General features: G+C 38.6%; 1 protein-coding gene across 1 annotated transcript; it reads left to right on the top strand.

The window, feature by feature from the left end:
• The first annotated feature begins 1500 nt into the window (after window positions 1-1500).
• LOC127527633 (coiled-coil domain-containing protein 63-like) lies at window positions 1501-14745 on the top strand. Its single transcript, XM_051926844.1, has 14 exons — window positions 1501-1567; window positions 2265-2361; window positions 2720-2909; window positions 3041-3163; window positions 4771-4884; window positions 4966-5033; window positions 5107-5264; window positions 5348-5482; window positions 5565-5647; window positions 5737-5905; window positions 14024-14187; window positions 14282-14388; window positions 14463-14553; window positions 14638-14745. The coding sequence occupies exons 1-14, from the start codon at window positions 1501-1503 to the stop codon at window positions 14743-14745; spliced, it is 1674 nt and encodes a 557-aa protein (XP_051782804.1).
• Window positions 14746-21581: the final 6836 nt, after the last annotated feature.

The raw sequence follows: 21581 nt of genomic DNA, 5'->3' as shown, positions 1-21581 counted from the left end.
AGATATTGTTATTAGTCCAGCATCAAATGCAAGAGACAAGAAATTATATTCATTTCTACATAGTGTTCCCACTGGGGGGAATATTATTTCATAACAGTACACTGTTAAAGCACAGAATTCATCATTGCCGCTGAAGTCACTAGAATTTAAAATGCCTCAAGTAATTTGAAGACCAGTGCTGGGTTCCTTCAGGGTAGTCATGCCAGCAATTATCAGTAGCATCACTTTTTAATTTTGCACCTTTGGTCAACTGCAAAATATGCCTTGTAATAACACAAATAAGAAAGTGAACCTGAAAGCCTAGATGCACTGTGCTATAGAAATTTCCATGCTTTTTCTGTCCAATTAGAGAGCACAACAAATGATTAAAATCATTCAAATGATTTTTGCTAGTCCAGAATGCAGCATAAAATCACACCTCTAAGTGATTGATACACGACCCAGAAATCCTCAAATGTGCATCCTAGTGACCTTTGGACATAGGCATAAAATGAGAGGCTTACTGGCACAAAGATGCAAGCCCTAAGGGATAGAGCTCACTTTGTTTGCAATGACCTTAACCTTTAACAGTATCTCTTACATCTTCTTGTTGATGGTCAGGCATTCCCTGTTTGAAGGAGAACTCATTGGGATGCTTTGCCTGTCCCTTTACAGTACTGCCAACTTGAACATTTGCCCATACTCCTTATCATACTTCTTATTTTTTGTATCTGTCAAACTAATTTTATATTTTTGTGCTTTTTTGCTTCTTTATATCTCTGACATGTTTCTAGATGTTTGTTTCCAAAAGCAGCTAGTTTCAATACTCAAGGCACCACATAAAATCAGAATTGACTGTCAAAATGAGAAGGGTTGTTTTTCACTTGTTTACTAAACAGAAAGGGCAATACCTCCATATAGAGCTACTACAACATGTGGTTACTTTCTGCTTCTTGTATATAAATATAGTGACAATTGGCAGTAGGTTTTCAATGCCATACAGAAAAAGTAATATGTGCAAATACTAATACAAATCAAGAACATGGAAACAGCTAGGACCAAAAAATAAGATAAAATCTTCATAGCCAATGGAAGACATATATTCATCAGTGTTCAGTTCCAGAAAGTCCTAGAAGCTGGGAGGGGTGCTGGTACTTGTGAACCTAGTCAGACTAATAAGCTGATTCAGCAATAAGAGAGACAGGATGGGCATGCATCAAGTACATGTGTGGTATTGTTGACAATATGGCACTGAAGATGGTCATGTTTTGAAACACTGTGGTTGGAATGCTGTACACATTTTCCCCCTGCAGCATCTCGACTTGGTAGCACCCAATGCTTTAAAAGTTAAGTGGCATGACTGTTCAGATGCAGCTGGAGTGAATATTTTGTTTTAGAGGAGGTTACATCATAGGTGAAGAGTAGGCAGCATTACAAAGTAGAGCAATCTACGTCTTCAATACTCCAGCCATTTTGCAATCCAATAAAGACTCTGACTATCATCCTCAGAGTAGCACAATCATGCCTCAGAGACGGTCAGCGACAAGCCTTCACTCTGAAAGCAGTGTGACGGAATCACATGGAATAGGTATTAGATCGGGGTGGGCAATGTCGATCCTGGAGGTCCGCAGTGGCTGCAGGTTTTTGTTCCAACACAGTTTTTTAATGAGAAGCCAATTATTGCTGACAAAGCACTTATTGCTCAAGTGACATTTTGATGCTTCATTTTAGTGGTCTGGCTTGTTAAGGTTCTCCACCCTTCATTGCTTATTTCAGTCTTAAACAACTGTATTCACTGTTTTAATGGCTCCTTATTAGCAATTAGATGCAAATGGCAAAAGAGCCAACAGTTCTCCATCAAACTTGTTTCCATTTACACCTATGTGGATTCATCATGCACTATTTGGTTTAATAAAACACTTCAGAGAAAAATGTGACAGACTGAAAATTATCTCTTTTAGGCTTAAATCATTTGGATGATATCCTTGGAAAGGAAACAATCTATGATATAAGAACCTAACATTGTAGACTAATAAGCCATAAAATTAAACAAAGTTTGAGGCTGGCAATCATTGGTTTCTAATTAAGCAGTTGGGTTGGAATAAAACGTGCAGCTACTGTGACCCTCCAGGACCGACATTTCCCACTCCTGTATTAGATGAACAGCCCAGCCACACAACAGTATCATTTCCCAGTACAACACTCTCCTCAGCACTTTTGTAAAACCACCATTTGATTTTATTTGCAGAATAGACCACTGTACTAATTTCTTGTTTTTCTGACAGAGGCCGAGCTCTCAAAATGTCATCATCAGCTTCGACTCATGGAGAGTGACCAACAAGCATTTGGGATTGTGTCACAGGAACTTGTCAAGAGGCAGCTGTGAGTGGCACAGATCCTGCCTGTGTGTGCAAAACCTTCAGACATTTGTGCATGGTCATGCAATGTTTGTGTATGTGATGGTTTTTCATGTATAGGTGTACATGTATACATGACATGTGAGGAAGCATTTAAGATAGGATCAATATGTAATTAAATTCTTACTGACTGAATGCCTGACTTTCTTGTGCATGGTCTGTGTGATAGAATCAGGTAAGAACAAAGAATTATAAAGGGAGATCTGATTTACTACCAAATGTTTGTGTAGTTTTGGCGTGCATGTCAGTGGCCAGACTGTATTGCCAACCTTGTCATCTGAAGCTTCTTTGGCCTATCACCGTGCTTGTGTATCCCATATTAGTTTGGAGATTGAAAAACTTTCACAGGAACAAGATGAGCTGGAGAAAGAACTACGGAATCCAGTGAGCAGCATTGTTCTCCAGCGTGAAAAGGACAACAAAGAGAAGCTACACAGCCTATTGATCTACCTGGATGAGCTTGATAGACTACTGGAGGAAGAGAAAATGGCCTCCAATGAGCTGGATAAGGAGGTACATCAACACAAATGAGCAACAGAGAGACAACAGCCTTTGGATTATACCCTGGCATTCAAGTCAAAAGGAAGAAAGTTGTTCAGAATAACTATTTGGGTATCTGAAATCCACCTTTTTATTTGTGCCAGATCCAAACCTGGGAAAGAAAAATGGCAGAAAAGAAGAAGGAAATAAGTGGTACTCGTGGGCCAAGTTATGCACATGAACAATTACAAAAGAGCAACTGGACTCTAGAAAATCGGCTAAATAAGGTAAAGCAAACGTCAGCAGAAAATTATAATGACAGAATGAGGTTGACTCATCACTGTCAATGAGATGCTAGAATACGTACATGTCATAGAATTAATCAGCTACAGTTCCAATTAATGTATTTGCAGTATGAATGAAGAATTTTCTCTGGTAACAATATAAGAATTACTGAAGATGTTTTATGTTCTTCATTCCACTGAATACAAAAGATGACTATACACTATACCTGTCTTTTCCTTGTCAGACTTGCAGTGAGGCAAAACCCATCCATGAATGAAGCATCCAGAAAAGGCTATTTGTTGCAAGACACACTCAAGCACAGTCATACACTTCAAATTTAGAATTTGCAATTTATCTGACCGTCTGACACAAAACACAGCGAACACATGCAGTCTGTGCTCAGAAGGAACCTCACCTAAAAGCCAAACTGTTGTCCCAGTGTAATGAGGTGCCCTCACTATCAAACTGCATTAATAATTGTACTCTTCTGCTTTGTGAAAGAATTACCGGTAATTAGAACAGTACCGCTTGTATTATCATCTCTTGCACCAGATGTCATGCTTTGCTTTCCTTTAAGGGAATGGTGCTCTGCTTTTTTGAGTTATACTTCAAAAACAGTTCCATTAATTCAATTGGGACTGTTAAAGCTAATCATTGCAATACAGTATTGCAAGGGGCCTGAGCCTATATCATCTGCATTTACTCAATCAGAATATATCACTGCTGATCAATACAAAATTGTCAAGAAACCTAACCTGCACTCCTCTTAGATGAAATCTAAGTACCTGGAGAAAATTCACACGAGGGGGAATAACATGAACTATCCACACAGAGAATGCCCAGGTCAATAAGTAAACCAGAGCCTCCTACCACTCTGAGACAGCGGCATTAGACACTGCACCTCCATACTGTCCATTACATACTCATAAAATCCTCGACTTGGAAAAACAAAATTCTTTGATTACAAGAAATTGCTGATGAAATCAGTTTTCAATACTGCCATGATGTATGTTCCCTCCTGCCATTGTTGATCATATGAAGAAACACAAGGTGATAAGGCATTTTTCGATCAGGAAGACTGTAGATGAGTATGACTAGACCTACCAGGATTTAAACCCAAGACTCGGGGCTGTAACATAGTAGTGCTAACCACTTTTCACCATATTGCTCTTGATTCATTTATGAAAGAGATCAATTTAATTGTGTCATATAATAATCTTTCTGACAAATGATTTATTTAACAATTGATTTAAAATGGTATGAAGATGACTTCTGTGAGATTAATTTGATTTGTCACTTTAATTTCTTTTAATCTGTGAAATGCATCCAAATAAGGACATGAATTTAGCCTCTAGATAAAATAGGTGAAGAAATGAATCAAATAAAAATTAGCTTAGCTGCAGTTGATCAATACAGTTGATTCTCTGAAATAATTCATTCAAAAAGAATGATTATTACTGAACGGCACATTTTCTTCTTATGAACAGTGGGATACAAGAAGGAAGCAGGTTTGCCAAAATGTATAGGGCTATTACAAAACAGCAGGTATGTGTAACTGCTAGTCTGCTACAATTGTAATAACTGCCTATGTTCTCCATTTCTACGTTAGGCACTTGTGAGGTTAAATCTACAGCTCACCAAGAATAGCGACCTGAGGAAGGAACTAGACTACCTTCGCAAGGAGCGTAGTCATGTTGAGCAGCTCTATAAGAAGATGGAGAAGGTGACATATAGGGGTCTCCTTTGGGCAGCAGAGAATGATCTCAGTTCCTCTTTCTCACTTTCATGATGTCTGCTTCTGCAGGACCAGCAAGATTTTTGCAAGGAGATCAGTCATGGGATTGACATGTCTGCTGCAGCTTTTGTAGAAAGGTAAACATCCTTGCATAAGGTAGAAGAACAGCAGACAAGTAGGTTAGTAGCTCATCTTTACTTTTCATGGTAGGACAAAAGCCCAAAATAGCTTGGTGGTTCTGAGAGAGAAGGACATGAAACACCAAATCCAGCACAGTGCTGACATTGAAAATTTGAAACGCACCATCAAGCACGACCGTAGCCTGAAGGACTTCATGCGTGTAAAGTTAGATAACCAGCGTGGGGAAGGTGAGTGACATATCATGGCTTAGAGTCCATCTCTCAGACAGTCAACCACCAGACTCACCAGCCCATGTCTTTGTTCCCTGTAGGCATTGACTTGGCTGATGGGAAGACGCCTGAATCTTGGGAGGACACTATGGAGACATATGAGGAGGCTCTTCAGAAGATTCAGGCAGTCACTGGAGAGAGGCGCACAGAAGACCTGGTCAGGAAATTGAGAGAAGGTAAAGCAGGCCTTGGCTTTTCAATGGTACAAAGTGATACTTCCCCATTATATCCTCCTGACTCTTCCTCCTTGTCTTCTAGTGGAAGAAAGGAACTTTGCGCTCTTCAATTACGTGAATGAACAAAACAGTGAAATTGAGAGGCTACAGGAACAAACAGAGGAGGTGATACTACCCTTCTTTCCCCAGGTTACATTTGTTGGCTGGGCCAAATTATTTGGTGTGCTTTTAGTGACCATGTCTTTTGTGATCAGATCAAGAAGGAGATGGCACTTTTCCGCAGTCAGGGCCTTGATCATGAGGATGATTACGAGCTTACAGTGAAAGACATCAGGATGAAGCTGGCCCGGGCTACTCAGCAAGCAGAGAGATATGGGCAGTGGGCACAAGAGATGGAAAAGATACAGGATCAGCTGAAAATAGGTTTGGGCTGCAAGGATGGACTAATGAATTACAGAAATGAGCTATGATAGAATCTTGAATCTTAAGTCAGTTAAATGATCTAGAGGAGTGTAGCATTGGCATAGATTGGTGAGAGGAGCTCATTTGTGCTGAATAAATAATAGGGTACAGACTGGAGAAATGACTCACATAAAGTGGACAGAGGAGTGCACAAGTGATAGTAGTCTGGTGTGAAACAAAAAGGTGCAGGACCAGTAGTTTATCAGGAATAAATGGAGGAGGAGTTTAGCAGAGACAGAGACTTCAGTTATACTGATTGAGTGGAATATACTTTAACAGGTTAACCTGAAATATTGATTAGAAGCAGTAGCATTAATTGGCTAGACATGGACAGGAGGAGGTGTGGACTATATATGTGAACTATAATGTAGATGGTTCAGATTAGATGTTAGACATATAGACGAGCGAGAGAGCTAAGGCTGCTTTGCAAATTATTCATTTAATCTATTTTAAAATGCAAGTCATGAAATACAAACAGTCAACAGCTTCAGAAAGATGATTAAATGCTTATACTTTATCTATAATTAACCCTTTGGAACTTGAGCAAAACATAGTAATCACTGTGCTGAACTTTTTTCTGTTTAAATTGATGATAATCATTTGCCATTAAACAAATACTAAGAAATGCTTGAAATATTGTTAAGTAACATTAACCAGAATATAAAAAATGCTTTCCAATGTATGAAAGTCGACATGGGTCATAAAATGAAAAATTAACAAAACTGTATGACCCTTATATTAAGGATTACTCTAGATGCTGCCCAAAACAATAAAGGCACTCAAATGTGCCCAGAATCAAAATCACTTCCTCCAACCTTAACAATTCTAGAAGGTCACAACAGAATGAATGATTTTTTTCCTTGATATTGAAAAATATGGTTACTGCAGCATAATATTGCCAGTATACACTGATCAGTTACATTAAAATCACCTGCATAATATTGTGTAGGTTCCTTTTGTGCCAGCAAAACAGCTCTGACCCGTTAAGGCATGGACTCCACAAGATCTCTGAAGGTGTCCTGTGGTATCTGGCACCAAGACAATAGCAGCTGATTCTTTAAGTCCTGCAAGTTGCAAGGTGGGGCTTCCATGGATTGGACTTGTTTTTCCAGCACTTCCCACAGTTGCTTGATTGGGCTGAGATCGCTGGAATTTTGAGGCCAAATCAATACTTTAAACTCCTTATCATATTCCATTCCTGAACAATTTTTGTAGCATGGCATGGCACATTATCCTGCTGAAATGGTGCTGTAGATAGGCCACTGCCATCAGGGAGTACTGTTGCCATTAATGGGTGTACGTGGTCTGCAACAATCTTTAGGTAGGTGGTATGTATCAAAGTAGTATCCACATGAACATTAGAATATTAAAACAATCCAGACGAGTACAGGCCATTCAGCCCAACAAAGATCGCCAGTCCTATCCACTTAATTCTTCTAAAAAAACCCCATCAAATCTAATTTTAAAAGTCCCTAAAGTCCTACTGTTTACCACACTACTTGGTTCTCTGTGTAAAGAAAACTTCCTAATGTCTTTATGAAATTTACCCTTAACATGTTTCCAGCTGTGTCCCTGTGTTCTTGATCAACTCATTTTAAAATATCAGTTTTGATTCACTGTACTAATTACCTTCATAACTTTAAAAACTTCAATCATGTCTTCTCTTAATTATCTTTTGCTTAAACCAGGGGTAGGCAACGTCAGTCCTGGAGAGCCGCAGTGGTTGCAGGTTTTTGTTCCAACCCAGTTTCTTAATGAGCAATCAATTATTGCTGATGAAACACTTATTGCTTAAGTGATAGTTTGATGCTTCATTTTAGTGGTCTCGCTTGTTAAGTCTCCCCGCCCTTAATTGCTTATTTCAATCTTAAACAGCTGCATTCAGTGTGTTAATGGCTCCTTACTTAGTAATAAGATGTAAAAGACAAAGCAGCGAGAAGTTCTCCATCTAGCAGCTAGCTGGAGAACTCCTGGCTGCTTTGTCTTTTACATCTTATTACTAAATAAGGAGCCATTAACACACTGAATGCAGCTGTTTAAGATTGAAATAAGCAATTAAGGGCGGGGAGACTTAACAAGCGAGACCACTAAAATGAAGCATCAAACTATCACTTAAGCAATAAGTGTTTCATCAGCAATAACTGATTGCTCATTAAGAAACTGGGTTGGAACAAAAACCTGCAACCACTGCGGCTCTCCAGGACTGACGTTGCCTACCCCTGGCTTAAACCGAAAAGGCTCAGCTCTTTAAATCTTTCCTTATGATTCATCCCCATGCCCAGTAATCAGCCTAGTCACTCTTCTCTGGACTTTTTCTAGTGCTGCTATGTCCTTTTCATAGCCTGGAGACCAAAACTATACACGGTATTCCAGATGAGGCCTCACCAGTGTATTATAAAGCTTGACCATAGCCTCCTTGGACTTGTGTCCTACACATTGTGCTATATAACATAAAATTATGTTAGCCTTCTTGATAGTGTAGAGTGGGTTGGCTAAGTCCAATCCCGGAGAGCTACAGTGGCTGCAGATTTTGGTTTCAACCCAGATGCATAATTAGAAGCCAATCCTCACCAATAACAGGTCGCATTTATTTTCATTTCTTGTTAGTTATTTAACTCTACCATGTCAGCTTGTTCTTAAACCATAGATTTTTTCCTTTTCTAAAGATACATGTATCATCCAAGTGATTTGAAGCCTAAAACGGATGAGTAATTTTCAGTTCTTCACTTTCTCTTCAGTTTCCTTCTGAGTACTTAATTAAACCAAATAGTGAATGATGAATACACACGGGTGTAAATGGAGACAAGTTAGATGTAGAACTGCTAAATCCTTTGTCATTTTTATCTTATTGCTAATAAGGAGCATATATTTTATACCAAGCTTAGTTTTCTAATTTCTATATTATTCCCAAAACACAGAACTTGGGTAGTAACAGTTCACTTAATTAGCCTAGGAGTCCAATTAAAAACAGAAGCTGGTTGGAACAAAAACCTGTAGCCACAGTGGGTCCCCAGGACCGAGTTTGGGAAGCACTGATTTATCAGATTGCAGATTATCTGCCAAAATACCTATGTTGGTATAATCTGCAAACTTGTTATTTCTATTTGTATACAAATAATTTATATATATTAAAAATAGTAGCTGCCAATTCTGATAAGGTTCCTTGCACCATAACCCTCTGCTTCCTTTGTCTGAGCCAATTTTTCATCCATCTGCAAACATCACCCTGAATTCCCACTTCTTTTACTCTGATGCTCAACCTGTCATGTGGCACTTTATCAAATGCTTTCTGAAAGTCCAGATAAATAATATCATATGCTCCACAGTGATTATACTCTTTTGTTGCTTCCTCGTAGAATTCCAGGATGTTATTAAAACATGACTTCCACCTTCTGAAACCATACTGACTGTTCAGTAAAACTTCTGTTCTTGCCATGTGTTGCTCAGTTCCTTCCATTAATTTTCCTGAGATGCATGTTAATCTTACTGGCCTATAGCTGCTTGGATCTGCTCAAAACCCTTTTTATATAACGGGATAACATTTGCCATTTTCCAGTCCTTTGGAATTTCCCCAGTGTGTAGTGACTTCCTATAACTATGCATCAAGAGTTTATATATGTACTTGCTAACCTCCTTAAGAACTCAAGGATAAATATAATCTGGTCCTGGTGATTTGCTTGACTTCAGTCTGTTTAATCTAAGCTGCACTTCTCCCTCTACAATTTCTAAATCACTCAGTTTCTCCTTAGTAGTCCCTTACACTGCTGGGATATTATCTACTTCCTCACTAATGAAGAACTCAGTAAAATGTGTTTTGAGCATCTGTTATTTTACTGTCTGTATTTTTTAATTCCCCTTTACTATTCCTGATGCACTTCACTTCCTCCTTGACTGTTCTTTTGCTACTAAAATACTGAAAGAATCTCTTTGGGTCCTCTTTTGCCTTATATGCTATATTCCCCTCTGTCTTTTAGCCTCCCTAATATCCTTCTTAATGGTTGCCCTCATGTTCTCATAAGTCCTACGATTCACATTGGATTTGTTAGTCAAATACAGCTGTTTTTTTCCTTTGCAGCTTCTTTTTTAACTCTTTATTAACCCACTTCTGAGGTTTTTTAAAATTTCCTATTAGTTTCAAATTTAGGTATGTACCTGTCCTTAATTACATATCAAACTTTTTTTAAAACCTGTCCCACTGCTCCTCCACTATCTCCACACTTAAAAGATTATCCCAGTCTATCCTCCTTAGACTTTGCCTCAAGACAAACATAAAACTTTTAGTCTTTGCATCTGCAATCTTCTAAAAACAGAATTATATGTATTATATTATGGTCACTTGAACCTAGTGGTTCAATCACCTCTACACCCTCAATTCTATCTTGATTACTACAAAATACTACATCTAGACAGGCTACACCCAGTATTAGTGCTTTAACATACTGTCTTAAAAAACAGTCACTGATTACTTCTAAAAACTCCTGCTCTTGTGGTCCGCTATTGACCAGGTTATTCCAGTTAATATTCGGGTAGTTAAAGTCCTCCATGACTATAATATCCCCTTGTAAAATTGCCTTTTTAATATTGCTAAAAGATGTGCACTGGGCGGTCTACAACACACTTCTAAAATAAGATCTCTTTCCCTAATGCTTTCCAGGTGATGCCAGATGTCCTTACTAAGATGGGGCTCATAGTCCAACTGAACAAGACTTGTGTTTAAATACTGTTTGACATAAACAGCAAACACACCTTCTTTACATACAACCCCAACTCACTTGTTTTATTTTTGATAGTTCTAGCATTAAGGACGCCTATTTTTAGTGTGCTACTTATTATACATTTATATTTAAATGTTGTGTTAGAATTTATATTTCTATGCATTTTTTTACACTATTGTTTGTTCTTCCATGAACAGTTCTAAACCTGGCCCATCCTAAACTCCCTGCTTCTCCATACTCTAGTTTAAATGAATGCCATGTTCCAAGGTTTCCCAGCAGAACATTGCACCAAGCATCTCACTGCCTCCATCGATTTGTTTTCTTCCCATAGTGCATTCTCCTGCCATCTTTTTTCCAGGTAAACGACGTGCATGCTTCCGGCCATCAACATAATCTAAAATAAACCATGACTGATCAGACCAGACCACCTTCTTTCATTGCTCTATTGTCCACTTCTGACACTCACATGCCAATTGTTACCGCTTTTGATGCTGGACAGGGGTCCGCATGGGCACTCCAAATGGTCTGTGGCTATACAGCCCCGGTGCACTGTGTGTTCTAATACCTTTCTATCATGGCCAGCATTATGTTTTTCAGCAATCTGTGCTACTGTAGCTTTTCTGTGGGATCGACAAGATAGACTAGAATTCGCTACCCATGCTACCCACCCTGTCGCTGGTTCAATAGTTGTCCTTCCATGGATCAATTTTAGTAGGCATTAAATGCTGCATATTGCACAAAGCCTAATGTTTTGGAGATGCTCTGACCCACTCATCTAGCCATCACAATTTGGCCATTGCCAAAAATGCTCAGATCCTTAGAGCTGCCCATTTGTTCTGCTTCCAACTCATCTACTTTAAGAACTGACCTGCTTAATCGCCTAGTCCTCAAAACTGATCTAGCAAAATAAAATTATTAATAGACTGTGGAAAGAGTTTCAGAAGTAGCTATAGACATTAATTAACATAAGTTAGACCAGTGTGTTGGTCTATAGGACCAAACCTGCAAGCTGAATGTGGTAAGTTGGAGAAGCTGAGTGTTAAGTAAGGCCATAATAGAGTAATATATTTATTCATTTACAGTACACATAAATGAGTAAGCAGCAAAGGGGTCTGAAAGTAGACACGTCAGGTTGCCTCAAAAAAATGTATAACACAGGGAGTCCCAATATAAAATAAAATGTAACATGAAACTAACTACAGCAGGGCTGTTTTGTCCATAAAAATAAGTGAAAGCATTGTGAAAGTGTCACTAAATTAATCTAAAACTCACGTATGGGAGTAGAATACATTAGTGAATTAAAAAACAAAAATAGACTATTTATGACTATGTATATGATTAAGATTTATGTAATTCATTCAATTATTTTACATTTTGCAATTCCAGTTGTACCTTTGTTTATCTTTAATTTTCCATCCACTACAGTGTAGGAAAGAAATTTATCAAACTTTTGGTGAAAAATGGTCCTCATATTAACTTGTTATATCTCTTCTAACTAGCATTTCAGTTTAGAGTGTTTTTGGTGAAAAAAAAAAAATTTTGAATAACAAAACTTGCACACCACAATCTTATAGGCAGAGCATGAAGACATATGTGACACGTAATCTCCACATCATGCGACCGGCAGCAGACACAGCAACCGCAAAACAACACAGCCATAGCAACACATTAATAGTCGCAAAATGCTGTTGAGCTACAGAATGCAAAATGAAGTTTCTAGAATAATGATAGATTTAATAAAGCAGCTGAAATAAGCTACAAAAATCCCAAAATTTGAAGTAATCAAAATAAGGTCAAGATTAAAAAATCCTGATTCATCACAGATTTATTTTTAAAGTTTATATATTCATTTAACAATATACATATAAATATATTGTACTTAAAGATGTATTTTTTCAGATATGGTGATGTATTTCCACAGAAGAAAAAGTGAAGTAACAAATGACTGTTGAAAAAATAATCAGTGTTCTATCTTGAAAACTGCTTACAGCAGGGAATTTTGGTTTTGACAATCTTATATATAAACGTCTATACATGGAAGTGTGTGTGTCTGTCTGGCCTGGAAGTGAGACGTGGAGTCAGGGTAAGGGCTCTGTCTCCGAGGAAACAAAAAACTCGCTTAGCCGCTAATAACACAAGCGATGCGAGCACGTCAGCAAAATGAATTCTCCTAGGAGAGAGATGCCCAGAGTAGTTCCTTTCAATTACCTGACATCTCTACATTCAATTTTTTTTTCTGACGACTTCAATAGTTTCTAGGACCCCAGGCTTTTTACAGCACGGGCTTACACAGCTAGTATTAAATAAAGATGAAATATTTCCCCAGCTATAGAACAGAAAAACATATAGCTTTTATTTATTTCCCTCACATAAACAGCTTAATTTACAGAGTATACGGAACAATTATCTATACCTTCATCAAGGTAGGGGTCTATAAATAGATATCTAGAGGAGTGTTGTTACAGGGCAGAATGTTTTGCATTTTCAGCGTCATGGAGTAGACAGGACATTTCTAAAGGGCTCAAGACATAAATTACAAAATAGGTCCATGAAAACCTTCAACTTACTTTCAGATGAATTTGAAGATGAAAGCTCAAAATTCCTTGACAAATCAGTTTACTTACTGTAACTGAGCCAAAGCCGGTTGTATTTAACTGATTCTGCTTCTTGAGTACATTTACTTGGCTTTTTTATTTGCAAAATGACTTTTTTGACAATATTAAAATGGTGCTTTCACACTAAAAGTATAAAGTAAAAAAGTAAAACAAATTCCCACTTTAATAAATGGTACATGAAGAGTTTCATATTGGGTGCACTGAAATTACTGAGTGCACAATAGTTGAGTAACTGGAGTTATGAACTAAAGAAAACATGTACTGTATGCACCAAAAGACATGACTTCTAAAATCATGATCCACAGAACTGTGGGATGAGATGAATGAGTGAGCAAGTACTACAGGAGCAGAACATCTGGCAAATGAGAATTAAAGACTATAATAGCTGCTAAAATGTAATAGAAAAATTAGTCCATAAGAGTGGTGAAAGGCTAAATCATAGGTCATAGAAGAAAGAAAAGGTAAGTATAGTAGGTCTGAAAGGATGTTCTGTAAGCAGTACACCAGAAACATAAACGTCTGGTTGTTCCTAGAATATTAGAAAAGAATATACACACATAAGCATCACCAAAAGAGTAGTTTATAGAATTGAATAAAAGCTAGATGTGGACTAAATATATGAACCAGAAACACTGAACTGAGGTATAGACTGGTACAGTAAGATAGAAGTATAGACCAGTGTTTAAAAACAAATTTTTAAAAGACATAGACCAAGGAAGGCCCTTCATTCTAGATCTTCTCTCTTACAGGAATTGAGTCTCTGTTTGACAAGGTAGGTTGTGATCACTCTGCAGTTCAGGACCTACTTGGGAACACCACTGGAATCCAGAACCATAACTTGATGACCTACCTTGGCTTGCTGGAGCTGAGAGCTAATGAGTTGCTTGCCATACATGCATACCTGCAGTCTTTGGTACCTGCTGGCCACTTTAAAAAAATAATATTTAGACTCATGATTCCATTCTCATCCTTTGGAAAAGTTTACTTTTATGTCACTTATTTTCCAGCAGGAGGATGAAACACAGTGTGAGCCAGATGAAGCACCTAAAATAGTTCGCACTAAGAGTTCAGTTCCCCTAATTGAAAGACTGCTCATCCAGCCACCCTCTATTGAGTATGTGTCTGTCATCAGGGTTGGAGGGAATGGGCAGCAGACAACTTTATATAACAGATCTGTTTGTCTCACAGAGAGGATGGTGACACAGAAGACTCAACAGTCACAGATGAGGAAGAAAGGCCAATGACACAGGAAGAACTGCGGGAGCTTGTCCTCAGAGTGGTAGGCAGCAATAGGGTGAAAGTGAGGCACCTTATTCTTATTTTTTGTTCTTTATCATATACACTTTTGAATTCTGTGCTTCAGATGCTGATGAAGCAAAAATCTCTGGGTATGCATGGCCCCAAGAAGGTCCGCGTACCCAAAACTGGCATGGCAGCCCACCAGAAGAAAAAATGCCAGGAGGAAAAGTGACCAGCATGTTGCCTGGCACCATATAGTAAGGTTTTCTTCAGTGCATTTGTGGTGCAAAGCATACTGCCCCAATTGTAAGTCATTATGAAGGTCACTGAAGTAGACAAGTATATACAGCAACTGAGCAGCAGAAGTTGAGTCACAGAAGGGAATCATGAAGTATTAGTGATTAGAACAAAAAGAACAATGATAAAAAGTGACATTAGGAGTTGTCAAAGCAGGTTAATCATGTAAGTTGTGAAAAGTAAAAATGTGCAAGATGGGCAGCATAGGTGCAAACAAAAACAGATGACCAATAAGTTGGTCAATATAATGCATCAGCTGTGTCATGGGGCATAGTGAATAGCAGATGAAGACACAAGTGTGTACAGTGGATTGCACTGGGTAACTGCATGAATCATGGTATACAACTAACAAAGACAAGCAGAGGTGACAAAATGATGTAGCTGAGAGAGGCTTATCCAGAGGCAGCACCATTGCTCAAAAGGCTCCATCCAGGAATCTGGCACCCACTCTGTGGAGCGTATGTGCTTTTCCTAGGCCCATGTGATTTTCCTGCCACAGCCACATATGCTGCTGGGTTGAATGGTGGTGAGCATAAGACACTGCCCTGCACCTCAAAAGCAGTCTGTCTAGTCTTTCCTAGTGGAGCTCCACCATCTAAATGCAGATGATAGTAGCCAAGTAGAAAGGTTGTGCATTATTGTAGTGAATTGGTGATTAAGGGCCAGGCTGTACAAAGCTAAAAATATCAGAGGAACAAGGATTCACAGCACTGAAGCCACAACACATATTTCTAAGTGGCACATGGAGGTGAGCCAGAAATTACAGACACAGGCACAAAGTTGAGGGAGACAATCATTGATATGCGGCTTTCTCAGTGTTAGTCACTCTGGCTGACACAAACTCTGTTATTGTTATTAATAAAGACATCTTTGCACTTGAGTTGTTTCTTATTTTCAGAGTTGCTCTTATGTGGGGAAGACTACAGACTACTCTTGTACTGTATGGTCCTGTTTACAATCATATGTTCTATTTAACCCTTGAGCTCATTAGCTGCTAGACAGCTGTGAAGGATTTGCAGTGTTGTTCAGCAAACACAATGATCAGCAAAGATGAGTCAACAGCTGTCCCTATTCATGCTTTACAAGCCTGGATAGGCCTGTGTGATCAGTAACAATATCAATTACTGTACAAGAGTGACTATTTGGCCTATCGAAATAGTAAGGGATATGGCCTATCTTTCAACAAAGACTGAAGAAATGAAACAACTACTAAAGTATCTTGAACAAGGCCCTTAACCTGCAATTGCTTCGTCCTGGGTATGACGTTAATCTTCATTCAGCCCTGCAAGCAAGTCCTGCAACTTGCAGGGAATACTTGGGGGTTGGTGGCAGAGTTGGCACACTAGCCATCGTAAAAAATCTCACTGTTCCAGTGTGGAGCTGAGGTGTAACCCATTGCACAGCTGCAGTCGAGCCCTAATCCAGGTGGTTCATCGTGTGCTAAGTGCAGCAACGTGCTGAAAAATCACCCCATGCTCCCAACCTCCCTCCCTCTCCCTAAAGTACTGGGCTCTTTTTACACAAACAAGGAAAACTAATAGAACTGCCCTTAATTTATAAAGTCGCTGTTCTACACCTAGTTGTTCAGAAATTGATAATACTGTACTCTAAATCAATATCGGCCTAATTAGAAAAATAAGATCCAATCTGATATCAGCCAAAATGACATACATTGATGATAGATAGAACCAATATAAGACCATAAAGGCAAAAATGGGCTTTTGAGAGATAAATACAGGAAACTATAATAAGCATAATTTCATTGATTATTCCTCATTTGCCAGACATATAATCAAGTCAGACAATGTGTTGCTCAGAGTAAGAATTTAACAAAGACAGTTGGATTCTTATGTCCTTTAGTCAATCTGCCGCACAAATTGTTCTTAAAACTCATTTTAAGTTCACTTATTTCTGGTATAGCAGGAACAGTTTTTAACATACTTTAGAATGGCCTTAGTTGAATTAATTGAAATAATTTTAAAATGAATTTAAAGGTATTTTCCAAGCACTGTAAAGGACAATTGCATTAAAAACATGAAACTTAAAATATGAGCTTTCAATGGCCAAAAAGATGGCTAGAATGTCTGATCTTACAAATTTTATCTCTGAATAGAAGAAATTAAAAAAAGGCCTGTCTTGGTGGGTAAAACAGAATTGACACTTTAGTTAGCAAGGATTATAAAACAAAATGAAAACTAAAATCAAACTGAAACAAGGTTCAAATGCAGAATTTTTCTCTAATTAGTCTAATTATTTGCTTGAGTGGTAGTCACTCCCAGGTATCATTGCTTTAATAAAAACAGTATTTTGGATGCCATGAAATGTGCATCATCATTGCTTATAGTATGGCCATCATAATGTCACTGGTCACATAACGCATAAATCACATGTCTAGCAACCCTGTAGCATCATAGTAACCAAAAGCTTTAAAATGGTGGTGCTCAAACAATGGAAATACAATGAAATGTTTAAAAATGCACACAAATGAAAATAATTATTTTATTTATATATCTATTATAAAAAAAAATCCTGGGAGAGAAAGACTGGAGACGAGACGTGATCATCACGTTAAGATCACGGAAGACACTCAAAGACCCGCGAGACGAAAGAGAATGGCCACGGAGCATCTCGCGGGGATCTTAAACATGAGACATTGTGCCAAGAGATTGACCCAGGACCATCTCGCAATGACATAGAACATAAGATTCTTGCAAGACACGCCCTACTTACAACCAATATCAAATAAGACACCGGGCAGCAAAACATTCCGTCATCTAAAGGATTTGAGCACACACAGATCCAGGGTCAGGACAATACGTTATAAACGAAACGTCGATGACTAAGCAAAGAAGAAAGCAGCGCGGAGAAGAGACTCAAAAGCATTGGAGAGAAAAAAGAGCAAAAAAGAAAAAGAATAATCTAGGTGCAAATTCAGAAAATAAGGAGTAATTATCAGCCCGGAACAAATGGAATTGAAAAAAAGCATGTCAAATCGGGCTCAGAATTTAAAGACAGAGTAAAAGACAAAGTAGAACTTCATAAAGACATTCACAAACGTTGCTGCTATACACATGCAGAGCAGGTTAGAGATTATGAAAGCAGTGGAATTCGAAAGGCTCACAAAAAAAAAAAAAAGGCGCAATACACATGTGGAGAAAGTTGAAGAATATGAAAGTAGGAAAATTAAAAAGTATAAAAAAAAGAAAGTAAAGATCGCAGTAGTGCAAACAAATGGAAATTATTACTCGAAAAAGAGAAAATAATCACCACGGACCAGGTGTCATTGAAAAAAAAGCAGAACAAAGCAAGGTCAGAAATAAAAGACAAAAGTAGAAAACAAAGTAAAACATCATAAAGACGTTACAAAACAAGGGGGCCAAACACATGCAGAACAGGTTAGAGATAATGAAAACTGGAATTCAAAAGACTCAAAAAAAAAAACGTAGGCGTGATACACATGCTGAGCAAGATACAGAATATGAAAGCAGAAAAAAACGACTGTCAAAACAAAGACAGTAAATATCGCATTAGCGCAAAAAAAGAGAAATTATTACTCGGAGAAATAATGAAAAGCTGAATAGAGATTGAATATATGGACATAGGTGATATGTCAGAAGTATGTAAATATTGTAAGGCTTTGAAGTTTAAGTCAGAGAATTTCAAACACGGGGTTTACCTCACATGCGTTTATTGATTACTTTGCAAAAAAAATTATTAACTGCTGATGATGTACATCGTTCTGTCTGTGCTAAAATTCCAAACAGAGAAATCTATCCTGAATTATGGTACAAAATCATTAAACACATGTCTCACTGACCTCATTTAAAAGATTCAGCATATTGGGACTCCAAAGATTCCAAATATTGTTTTTACAGAAGTTCTGAAATAAAAGTGAAACTAATGAAATAGCAACAATTCAAAGAAAAAAAAAATCTTGAAAGTGTGTATGCGGAAAACCAAACACGGGGGTTGGCGAGCGAAGCGAGCAGGGGGTGAATCCCCCTAGTAGAAACAAATAAAAATACATTAAAACAAAAAAAATGCAAAAATTAATGGTGTTTCTGACAGACCTACACAGAATTTGAATTGAGATGTGTTTCTGACAGATCTACACAGAATTTTAATTGATTTGTTTAAAGCGGCAAATAGTCCCTGTTAGCCTTTATTTCAGTATTTGAAAAAAAACTAATAATTGAATTAAATAAAAAATAAACTGGATTCTACAAAGAAGTCATTAATATAAAAGACCTTCAGTAATGAAATCCATCCATCCATCCATTTTCCAACCCGCTGAATCCAAACACAGTGTCACGGGGGTCTGCTGGAGCCAATCCCAGCCAACACAGGGCACAAGGCAGGAACCAATCCCGGGCAGGGTGCCAACCCACCGCAGGACACACACAAACACACCCACACACCAAGCACACACTACGGCCAATTTAGAATCGGCAATCCACCTAACCTGCATGTCTTTGGACTGTGGGAGGAAACCAGAGTGCCCGGAGGAAACCCACACAGACACGGGGAGAACATGCAAACTCCATGCAGGGAGGACCCGGGAAGCGAACCCAGGTCCCCAGGTCTCCCAACTGCGAGGCAGCAGCGCTACACACTGCTCCACCATGCCGCCCCAGTAATGAAATGAAAATTTTTAAAGGTCGTTGCCTGTAAATTCTGATTAATCTATACAGCTGAGTAGAACTCATGTATTTAATGAAGTGCACCAAAAACAATTAAATGAGAATGTGTGTTTCATCCATGGCTCTTGTGGGCATTTTAAGAATAATTGCAATACTCCACAGAGATCTGATCTGCTCTTTCATTGTCAATTAGTGGCAGCAATAAAGGTAACAGATCTCAGAATGTTAACTCGGACCATTAAAATCATCCTTCTGTAATTTTAAAATAACCACAGGCTTCATTTGATATAGAGACATCTAATGGTATTAGGGCTACAGGCAATTTTTATGTGGTAATTAAGCAAAATATTTAAATCTAGCAAGTGAGAAGAATGAGTAAAAAAGTTGAATATTGAATCGAAACCTTAACTAAAATCACTGTTGGGCTTTACATACAGAAAACCTGCTGTTTGAATTCTCACTGGATAATTCTGAGGTATTCATGGTTTGAAAACAGGAAGAAATAAGATAGAAATCAGTAAAGAAATGTAAGATACTTAAAAAGTTTATAGTATTATGTCTCAGCCAGGGTTAATCTCCAGCTTGGTCTCAAATTCATGTTTTTTTTTCTCTTTGGTTTTGTCCATGTACATAAGGTGTCTTTGTTATGTTACATGTGTTTTGTGTGTGATCCCCAAGAGTCAGGGGGCCACCTCTCAATCATGTCTAGGAACTGCTCTCTGCACTATAAATTCCATAGTTCCTGGCAGTTCATTTTGAATATGCTCTGGAGTCAGTGGCTTAAATGTGTTTTTGCTGTGCTTGTGGCTTTGGTATATTTTTGGAATTTTGACCTCCATGCTTGGTGTTTGATCATGTTTCGGGATTTTTGTATTAGGACTTTGTTTTCATTGGATTGCCTTAGTGTTTTCAGGCAATTCTATTTTGCCTTAGTGCTCTACTGAGCTTCAAAGTCATTGCATCCTTTTTATGAAGAATAAATCATTTTATAAAGCTCAGGGGTCTCATGTATAACACCACGAGTAGAATTCACACTAAAACAATGCATACAGACAAAAACAGAAATGTGCATACGCACAAAAAAATCCAGATGTATAAATCTGTGCGTACAACAATTTCCACATATTTCCGCTACATAAATCCTGGTCAGTGTGAAATGTAACACATGTGCTCGTGCCTGCTGCTCCAACCCTACTCCTCCCAGAATTACGCCTCTTTCATTATGCAAATCAGTATAAATAGCCCCTTACATTCGACATTCTGTGAAAAGACAATACCAAGTGCAGGCAAAGAAAAATGTAGTATTTGTTGGTTTGAACAGTGTGTGGAAGTTCAGGTCGGACACAAACAGGCAGACACCGATGGTTCAAACACACACGTATTTATTTACACTATTTACAATCCCAATAAAGTCCCGCACAGCACACAGTGCCCCTAGCACCAAACACCCTTAAGTCCAGGCCTCTCAACAGTCCTTCCTTTCACCGCCTCTGCTCCTCTCTCCCGAGCTTTGTCCTCTTCCTCCTGACTCCGGCTAATGACTGGAAGAAGGCAGCCTCTTTTATATCCACCCGGATGTGCTCCAGGTGCCCTCTGACGAACTTCCTCCGGCACTTCCTGGTGTGATGGAAGTGCCAAATGAGCATCTGGAAGCACTCCGGGTGTCCCTGGTAATCCTTTTGGCAGCACTTCCGGGTGTGGCAGAAGTGCTGACGACCAGGGCACCTCAATCCTCCGGGTGTCCCCTGGTGGTGGCTATGGGCCCTTACAGGGTTGAACTTCCATGCTCAGTTCCCATGGCCCCCATATAAACCAGGGCGGCTGCCCTCTCGTGGTGTGGGGCAGGCATAGTCCCTATCTCGGTCCTTCCAGGCATCTTGGCCGACTGCCACAAGTGGTATAAACAACAAAAGGAACTTGATCGAGTGACATAGAGTGGCGGAGAAACTCAAAAGTTCAGAAACTCACACAGTGCCTGAAATAAGTCTAACTGGTCAGATATCAAAGTCGCTGTGAAAAGGCGAGCCGTAGGCCACCATCTGAGTGTCATGTGGAAGCGTATTAGGTTACAGAGAAAAGAAAAAAAATAGGGACACAGTGGAAAAAAAGCTCGAAAAGTCAACTTTAATCT

This window comes from Erpetoichthys calabaricus, chromosome 1 (assembly GCF_900747795.2).
Source record: "Erpetoichthys calabaricus chromosome 1, fErpCal1.3, whole genome shotgun sequence".
Taxonomy (NCBI): domain Eukaryota; kingdom Metazoa; phylum Chordata; class Cladistia; order Polypteriformes; family Polypteridae; genus Erpetoichthys; species Erpetoichthys calabaricus.
Note: the sequence above shows the minus strand (reverse complement) of the source record. Positions and strands in the feature narration are given on the sequence as shown.